This window comes from Panicum virgatum, chromosome 9N (genome assembly GCF_016808335.1).
Source record: "Panicum virgatum strain AP13 chromosome 9N, P.virgatum_v5, whole genome shotgun sequence".
NCBI classification, from domain to species: Eukaryota; Viridiplantae; Streptophyta; class Magnoliopsida; order Poales; family Poaceae; genus Panicum; species Panicum virgatum.
This window is the reverse complement of record NC_053153.1, coordinates 27026212-27035367: the sequence shown is the minus strand read 5'-3', so window position 1 is coordinate 27035367 and position 9156 is coordinate 27026212. Positions and strand designations below refer to the sequence as shown.

General features: G+C 53.4%; 2 protein-coding genes across 2 annotated transcripts; one reads left to right on the top strand and one right to left on the bottom strand.

The window, feature by feature from the left end:
* The first annotated feature begins 1258 nt into the window (after window positions 1–1258).
* LOC120687797 (expansin-A31-like) lies at window positions 1259–2573 on the top strand. Its single transcript, XM_039969813.1, has 2 exons — window positions 1259–1480; window positions 1607–2573. Exons 1-2 carry the CDS (start codon window positions 1357–1359, stop codon window positions 2239–2241), a joined length of 759 nt encoding a protein of 252 aa, XP_039825747.1. The 5' UTR covers window positions 1259–1356; the 3' UTR covers window positions 2242–2573.
* Window positions 2574–3584: 1011 nt separating this feature from the next.
* On the bottom strand, window positions 3585–4875 carry LOC120691487 (expansin-A28-like). The gene is made up of 3 exons (XM_039974559.1): window positions 4597–4875; window positions 4162–4480; window positions 3585–4077 (listed from the first exon to the last, which is right to left on the bottom strand). The coding sequence occupies exons 1-3, from the start codon at window positions 4733–4735 to the stop codon at window positions 3765–3767; spliced, it is 771 nt and encodes a 256-aa protein (XP_039830493.1). The 5' UTR covers window positions 4736–4875; the 3' UTR covers window positions 3585–3764.
* Window positions 4876–9156: the final 4281 nt, after the last annotated feature.

Below are 9156 nucleotides of genomic sequence, written 5' to 3'. Positions count from 1 at the left end.
TATTTGAAAATTTCAGCTAAGCTAGTTTAGATTGGGTGGACATCATGCATGATATGTTAGCTAGGGACGCTGCTTGATCACTTGGGACAACCAATATGGTTCGAGAAGGATTGAATTAGTAAATCAATCATAGGAATGTTGAAGTCAATGTAGGGATGTTATCATCATGCAGTATCGAACTGCAGGCTTCGCGTGTATTATTGCATTAAATCCAAAACAAAATTATTATAATACATCAAGGAATCCTAGATAGTTTTTTTTTCCAATTTAGGGTTTTTAATTTAGCAAGTGCTGATCGATCCAGTCATGTGCTTTAACTACCAAGTTAGACTAACCGTGCCGAGATCATGTGCTTCAGTTTTCCACCCTGAGCAAGCAAGAGGAAATCAAGGGAGATCCGCATTCTATCTGACACAACATGCTGCAGTGATCCCATTCCCATGGGCCATGGGGGAAGTTTTTTACTGCAGAAATACGAGGCCTCGGTTGAAATATAATGTAGGGATCGGAATTCATATATGCGAACGAAGTTGAAAATGTGCCGGTGGTGTTTAAATTTTGTTTTCGTTCCCGTAGAAAGACGGTCGAGTTGGTTGAACTTGGGACATTCCCTCTGCTGTTTCAGTAGAAAACTTGCTGCCTCGCGTAGTTCATTTGAAACTCCCAACCGACATGTCGTTACGACTGGCACGTCATGAGTGAGCGCTGAATCTGTGGGTTGTTGTGCCGCCGTCATCTTTTCTCCGCATTTCTTCCGCCGGCAGGCTGATGATGATACGTTTAATTAATTGTGTTTTTTCATCACAAGATAATGAATACGCGTGTTCACATTCTTGATCGGTTGCTCGACCGGTCTTGAGAAGCCACAGAACATGCGCAGGACAGGGCTTCAACTAATCTGGACGCATCTGCAGTTAGTTGAGTTCGTTGCCGCGCGAATCTCTCTAGCTTGATGGAGAGAGAGAGAGGTAGACGCGACGCCAAAGTCAGTGGCCTCGGAGGTTAGCAGCTAAGTCATCGCCTCCAGATCGTAGCGGTGCATGATGATGCATCATCAGCTGCATGCATGCATCCATGTGCCTCGACGGAACACGGATTTCCTGCGTTCTGACACACGGCAAGAGAGACCATTATTCCCCTAATCCCCTGCCTATTGTGGTTAACAAACTCCTGCGTGCTCTATCGGCGGATAGGCTGGCCTCATTCGATCCCTATTTAAGCACGAGCCTCTCCAATGCCATGCATCTCATCCCTCAAGCTCAGAAGCAATTGGCCTCCATTACCAAGCCTAGCTCCTCGCCTGCTCCCATTTCCATCTCGGTCGACTCCTGCAGCTACACCTCTGCATTTACGTCCATGGATACGGCCAAGTCCCTGATCCTGTGCACAGTCCTTGCGGCGGGCCTCGCGCTCTCCGCCGCCGACTGGTCTCAGGGCACCGCCACGAACTACGGCGGAGCCGACGGCTCCGGCACCATGGGTAAGCTTCCTTAGCTTGCATGCGTCCCCATTTCTGTGCAAGAAACATTTTGTGTTGTGCGCATTTTGCTTACCCCGCCGATAGCCGCACGCCTGCACGTACTGATACGATGCATGTACTATGTAGGTGGCGCGTGCGGGTACGACAACCTGTACAACGCCGGGTACGGCGTGCTCAACGCGGCGCTGAGCCAGACGCTCTTCAACGACGGCGCGTCCTGCGGCCAGTGCTACCTCATCACCTGCGACGGGTCACGCCCGGGCGGCCAGTACTGCAAGCCCGGCAACAGCATCACCGTGTCGGCCACCAACCTGTGCCCGCCCAACTACGGGCTGGCCAACGGCGGCTGGTGCGGCCCGGGGCGCCCCCACTTCGACATGTCGCAGCCGGCGTTCGAGAACATCGGCGTCTACCAGGCCGGCATCATCCCGGTCCTCTACCAGCGGGTCCAGTGCAAGCGCAGCGGCGGCGTGCGCTTCAGCATCGCCGGCTCCAACTACTTCCTGCTCGTCAACATCCAGAACCTCGCCGGCAGCGGCTCCGTGGCCGCGGCCTGGGTCAAGGGCGACAAGACGGGCTGGATCCAGATGTCTAGGAACTGGGGCGCCAACTGGCAGGCGCTCGCCGGCCTCGTCGGCCAGGGGCTCAGCTTCGCCGTGACCAGCACCGGCGGGCAGTACATTCAGTTCCTCAACGTCGCGCCGGGGTGGTGGCAGTTCGGCCAGACCTACACCAACAACTACCAGAACTTCGCCTACTGAAACTTGCAAGCACGAGAGCGCTTTGTTTCCTCCACCATTTCTTGCAATTCGGTCGAATGGCGAGTGCGCGCTCCTGGTTTTTTACGGGAGCTAGCTCAACTTGGCATTGCATCCTTGGTGACCGCCTGACATAGCATCTGTCCTAGCTAGGTGATGCCCCGACTGCAAGAGGAGGTGCGCGCCATGTATAACTTCAAATTTGGACCTTAATTTATTTTATTTCTCTCATAATTTTTTCCTAATGTTTTTAAATGTAATGGGAATATTGTGCCTACTGAAATATTGTGTTAGTTGAGTCTTACATATACATGTAATCTATAAAAATTAAATGAATCAATGGATATTCATTGTTGAGTCAACAGAAAACCGCTATACTGTATGACGAAATACATTGTAAATGTACCATAACTGCAATATATTTTGGACATTGGTCGAATGGTTTGTATTGAATAATACATGGCATTTTATGGTATAATGTTAAAATATGTAGTATAATGATCTTACTAGACTTTGCGAATACAATGCAGACAATACAGCTAGGTGAATAAAGTTGTCTTTTCCAAATAGGTTTCGCTGAAATTAAAAGAAATATTTCCTTACAGAGTTGCCAGGTCTAGAAATGCTAAGCTTGTTGCATGTGCCCGGAGGTTGAATTATCAAATAGGTCTGTAATTTCTTTGACAAAAAAACAAGAAAATGGTTGTAGTTTTATTTTTTCTTGATAATAGGTCCTGTTCCTATACAAGCTAGTGCAAGTTATAGTAAATCTGCACTTTTATTTGATCTGAGGAACCATATATTTTTTAGTGAAAACAGCTGAAAAATAAAGCTAATTACTTACACTCATTTAATTTCAAAGCTACATCTCCAGAGACAAATCCTATATATATACTAGTTAATATTCACACTCCAGAGAAAATGAACTTAAAATTAACCAGCCATGCATGTACCAAGGAACTAATAATTGCGCTGTATTTCCATTGAAAACAAAATACTCTCTGCTGTTCTAGTGCCAGATGATTACTCATAGTCAGCATCTAATGAGGCCATTCTTTTGGAGTTTATTAAGTGGTTGTGTAGGTTTTCTGACTTTTTGGTGCATCACATGCTCAAGGTGTACTTTTAAAAAGCAACAATAGCGTGCTGTCAATTATTGGTTTCTCATGCATTTGTATGTAATTTTAGACTGCTGGGTTTACACGTACAAGCAGGGGTTTGAGAAAAGAAATGGTTGCTGTCAAATGAGTTACTATATATATAGGGATGTTCTGATAAAATTCCCAGGTCTAAGTCGAAGTGGAAAAAACAATACAATAAAATCGATGTACATACGTATACCTGTAGAAACAAAAATCAACAAAATAATGTGATTGCAGATCAAAATCCCAGATCAACCCACACATTATATTACACACACACACACACACCGCCATTAAGTCAACTGATGTAATTATAATGATTAATTAATCCCAGATCAGCCAGGCACACGCACATGCAATTATGCGTCGTGAACTAACTAATAACTAGTAGGCGAACTGGTAGTTGCTGGTGAACGTCATGCCGAAGGTCCACCACGCCGGCGCGACGTTGTTCATGTACAGCGTCTGGCCGCCGGTGGAGGTGACGGCGAAGGAGAGCGGCTCGCCGACGAGCGCCGAGCTGCACTGCCACAGCGCGCCCCAGTTCCGCGTCATGGCGATCCACCCGGTGCTGGCGCCCTTCACCGACATGGACCGGATGGAGCCGCTGCCGGCGACGTTGGTGATGAGCACCAGCTGGAAGTAGTTGAAGCCGGAGATGGTGAGCCTCACCCCTCCCTGCCTCGTGCACGGAACCCTGCACATTACACCAGATGATGGTGATGATCGGCGGCGACGGCGTTCATCGATCACAATTGCGTGCGTATATATGTATACATACCGCTGGTAGAGGACGGGGATGATGCCGGCGCGGTAGATGCCGATCTGCTCCCACGCCGGCTGCGACATGTCGAAGTGGGGGCGCGGCGGGTTGCACCAGCCTCCCCCGTTGGTGGTGATGGCGTAGTTGGGCGGGCACAGGTTGGTGGCGGTGACGGTGACGGAGTTGCCGGGCTTGCACCAAGCGGACTTGCTGGTGTCGCACGTGATGGTGTAGCACTGGCCGCAGGAGGCGCCGTCGTTGAACAGCACCTGGCTCAGCGCCGCGTTCAGCACGCCGTACCCCTGGTTGTACAGGTTGTCGTACCCGCACGCGCCGCCTGCAAATTAAACATCAGCTGCTGTTACTATGCAAATGCGTGAGCGATCGATCGAGCTCGATCGCCATCGGCGATATGGTGCGGCGTGCGTACATAGAGGGTATATAATAACGTACCCATCGTCCCGGAACCGTCCCTGCCGCCGTAGAACGTTGCCGTCCCGCTGTTCTGCGCCGCCGCCGTCGTTGCCGTCGTGGCGAGGAGCGCCAGGACGGCGACGGACCTGAGCAGCATCGCCGCGGCGGCGCTGCCCATCTAGCTTGTTGGCAGCTAGCTAGCGATGGCACCTGATGAGATGATCGAGCTGAGGATCTAGGAGGAACTAACAAGCTATTAGAGAAGCTAGCTAGGATCAGTCTATCTCGATTGAGGATCGGATCGGAGTGATGGTATTGATGGACTGTTAATTACGAGCACGACCGGCATCAGTACGGCTTAAATAAGAGCTAGCTTGCTAGCAGGAGAATTGAAGCGAGGCCGGGTGCTGATGCCCTGATGGTCAATCATGGCAGGGAATGATCGAATGATGGTCGTTGGCAAGGAATATAGGGCGGGCCCTTGCGATCCTAGCGCTAGCAAGCTAAGCTCATCATCACATGGCGTCCATGCAATGCGAGGCGCGCGCCATGTCAAAGCTAGCAGCATTGACAATCCGGCGGGCGCCACGCCATGCATGTTGAGAGAGAACGAAGATAGATAGAGCTCCATGCTGGATACGTGCATGATTAATCCCTTAAGAGAGAGACTGGCAAAGCAAGTTCCATTTAAGTAATCGGCACCGCTTGTTTCTTGCTGTAATGTCCAAGGAATAGTGAGCAGGGCCTCCCAGTTGCAGGGTTAACAAGTTAGCATTAAGAGCTCAGGAGGAGGAGGAGGAGAGCATGGCAAGATAAGAGGAGAGAAAGGAAGGACCCCACATGGGGCCACGAGAGGGCAGCGAAGTGGCCACATGGCTGGCCGTTGGGGACGGGCCGGGCAGGAGGACAGCGGCGAGGATTAGCGCGCCGGCCGTGCACGGTCCATGACGAGGCCCTCGTCAGCGCTGAGTTCATGGGTTCTCTCGCTCGCCGGCGCCACGACTCAGCCAAAGAGCCGTCTCGGCCACGATCCGCGCTGGCCCGCGCAAAGATCCTTGTACGGCGTGTCTTTTTTGTTATCTTTTTTTTTGCGTACTGAAATGGACCGTGACCCGTCTGTGTGCCGCCTATGTGACAGTGGGCATTATGGCCCAGTTACATAATAGAGTAAAATGCACTGGGGGTCCTTAAATTAGTGAGGGTGTGTCAAGTAGTTCCACAAACTCCGAAAATACAAATTCAGCCCCCTAATCTATATAAGTGTGTCACTGGAAGTCCAAAACCCCTTTGACCGGGTCTGACTGCCTACGTGGCCTGCCACGTCGGATCCAACGTGGCCGTTGGCCCACGCCCCTGCCCCCCGGCGGCTCCGCTCCCCTCCCGGCGCCGGGCAGCGAGGCTCCGCGGCGACGGGCGAGCGGGCGGCCGGCTCGCCCCCTTCTCCCCTTCATGCTCCGACTTGCCGGCTGGGTCCGCGCGAGGCAGGGTGGGCGGCCGGCGCTGCGGCGGCGCAGCCTAGATACGGAGCGCCACCACCTCCGCCCGAAGCGCCACCGCCTCTATCCGCGAAGGAGGAGCCGTCACCGCACTCGTGGTCCTCTCACGCAGCCGTTGGTGCCATGCGGGGACCTGAGGGAGCATGGGAGGGCCACGCCGCGCCGCCCATGGCCGCCGAGAGGAGGCGCAGCGCTCGACCACGACCGCCGCGCCCCGTGCCATGCGGGCCTCCACCGTGCCCCGCCGCCGCGCGGGCCTCCGCCTTCGCCGCTCTGCCCCGCAGTACGCAGGTCGCCCCTGCTCCTGCGCGCACTGCCTTTGCGTCGCGTAGCTGGAGCTCCCCTGCTCCACCACGCGCACCTCCGCCTCCGCCGTGCAGCTCGAGCAGCTCGCGGGCGTGACCTTGGCGCCCCAGCGGCGCGCGCTCTCGGCCATGGCGGCCGTGACCTCGCTCTTGGACTACGTGAGGAAGAGGTGGTTCGCCGTGCGGCCCCCACTCACGGCCGCCGATCGGGAGCTCCGCCGGGCCAGTGCGCGCGAGCTCCGCCACGGCCGACGCGAGGACCCGAGGAGGAGCTTGGGAGGGAGGAGAGAGGCGGCGAGGAGGAGGGAGGCGTGGAGGGATAGGGCGAGGAGCGGAGGGGAGGTGGTTCGCCGCCGTGGCCTGCTCGCCGGCCGCGCCGCGGCCGCCGGTCCGCCCCGCCGCGGCCGCCGCATGGAGGGGACAGGGGATCCGCCGTAGCCGGCCGAGGAGAGGGAGGAGGGGCGAGCTCGGCGTGGCGAGGAGGGAGGAGGGACGGCGGTGCTCACGGGCGGCGTCGCCGCCGTCCAGGTGGGTCGGGGCTTGGGCACCAGAGGAAAGGGAGGAAAGAGGGGGGGCAGCGTTTCACGGGTGTAGCTCCTCCGCCTCCGCGCCAGCATGGGCCAACGGCCACGTTGGATCCGACGTGGCAGTCCACGTAGGCAGTCAGACCCGGTCAAAGGGGTTTTGGACCTCCAGTGACACACTTAAATAGATTAGGGGGCCGAATCTGCATTTTCGGAGTTCGTGAACCTACTTGACACACCCTCACTAGTTTAAGGACCCCCAGTGCATTTTACTCTACAGAATATATGTCGCCCCAAGGCCCCAGCACTTTCCTCTTTGTGGAAACCGTGATGCACCCGAAACAAGTACGACTGGTCCACACTCCACAGTACACTCATGAGAGCTTCTCCATGAGACTCTCTGAAAACATCAATCCAATCGACTCGCTATTCGTTGCCCCTTGACAACCGGCTCATGATTCCTCCCCCCTCGCTTGGCATCTTTGTCAAGCCGCCGCCGCTCGGCATCTCGCTCCGCGCCTCTTTTCCCCGTAGGCTTCCCGTCCAAGCCAGCAGCAGCACCGTTCAGGGCTACTTTGCTTGGCATGGACAAGGAGGATGTTGTGCGGCTCTCGTTGTCAGTATTTAACTGCCAAGCCCATCTACAAATTATTGGAAATATGCATTTAAAGAGATCAGATTTCAATTTGAGCCAAAATAGAAGTAACAGCGCTACTGCTATCTCAAACAGGATTGAAAGCTAATAGAGTAAAACGAGCTGAAACATACTCATGTTAAATTCGATTACTTTTACCGATCAGCGCTCCGTCCTCGTGAAGAGACAATGCAGTGCATATTGTAGCAGTGTAGAATGTAGTCGTTCGGCCATGTGCGGTCGCACAGTTGCACTGCCCAGAAACCTTATTGCCGTCCCTCGTGCAGGCTTCACGACGGCAAGGGTCCGGAGATACCGCTCACCCTTCTCCTCAGTGCACGCCAATGGAAAGGCCAGCGAGATCTAGCAGCTCGACGACACAGCACAACAAGAGGTCGAAAATGGCAGAGAAAAATTGAGAGGGTTTTACCTGGATGTTTCCAGTCCACTTATATAGGCACGGCTGCCCTCAAGGAGCCATTATCACTTTGATGACGCCCATAAAAGACACTAAAACTCATTCAGGATGATTATGATAATTTACTGGGAATTATGACATTAATCGGATATTAATTAGCACCTAATCAGTGCACAATAGTTCAAAATATAAGAGACACAAGTGGCAAAATATGTGCTGAATTACAGCCACACGACCGCACGTCGCAAGTCACAAGTCACAATACACACACGCAAAAATACGCGGATATGCGTGCGCGTGCGTGCATTAGTGTGTGTTTAGTAAAGCTTTACACACTCTATCTCTTGGGTTCTCCATTCAACGTATGGAAAGTGCTCCAATATTTAAATTAGTGTCCACTTGCTTGTACTAGCAAGATGGGACTATACCAACGTGACCAGTCACATGTTGCTTTGGAATTTTTCTGAATAGGTCATAAATGGACCAAATTCCAACACGGATACTTCAAGGTGGTAGGTTTGTAGGAGGGGATTCATCAAGGTCTGGAACCGATGGTGCAAGAAACACAAAGCTTTAGAAAAATTCGGACCGCGAGATGCGTAATACCCTACGTCTTGTGTGTTTGTTTGTATTGTCTTAGATGAGTTATGCTTCGAGGGGGTTTCTGCCCCACCCTTATATAGTCTGGGGGATAGGGTTACATAGAAATCCTAATCGAATATTATACAAGGAGTCCTTCCCAACATCTATCGGTTAGTTTCCTTTTATTTGATTGGTCCTACTTTTGTCTGAGTAGTTACAGTAGGATAAGGTACATGCTATGTGCCATCCCTTATTCTAGAACAATCTACACCTGTGAGCAGTCCCGCTATCCTAGGTCTGACACTCGTGCCTCGCAACCTCCGGAAGGAACTGTCTCGAGCAGCAAGCAGCCAATGACTCCTCCGCGAGCCGGCGACAGTGTCGGTGCCTGCCCCAAGCGACGGGTCGAGCAGCGATAGCCCGAGCTAGACTCGCTCCGAGCACCACCATCACGACCTCTGCTCGCCATTAACGCCGGTGCCCTCCTCCTACCCCCCCCTCCGCCCGATCTGAGCCTCTGAACCGACTCCCCATGGTCTCCTGAAGCTCCCTGACCCGTCCCCGCTGCCTCTCCATCACCGGAGCCATGCTCCCCACCGCCAGAGTTCCGGCCACCATTGCGCCCCCTACCCCGGCCATC

Bases quoted from the DNA above. Each gene is read 5' to 3' on its own strand.
- LOC120687797 (XM_039969813.1), top strand. From the start codon at position 1,357: ATGGATACGGCCAAGTCCCTGATCCTGTGCACAGTCCTTGCGGCGGGC. The intron at 1,481-1,606 runs GTAAGCTTCCTT...TGTACTATGTAG, and splicing joins CGACGGCTCCGGCACCATGG to GTGGCGCGTGCGGGTACGAC.
- LOC120691487 (XM_039974559.1), bottom strand. From the start codon at position 4,735: ATGGGCAGCGCCGCCGCGGCGATGCTGCTCAGGTCCGTCGCCGTCCTG. The intron at 4,481-4,596 runs GTACGTTATTAT...TTTAATTTGCAG, and splicing joins GGACGGTTCCGGGACGATGG to GCGGCGCGTGCGGGTACGAC. The intron at 4,078-4,161 runs GTATGTATACAT...TGTAATGTGCAG, and splicing joins ATCCCCGTCCTCTACCAGCG to GGTTCCGTGCACGAGGCAGG.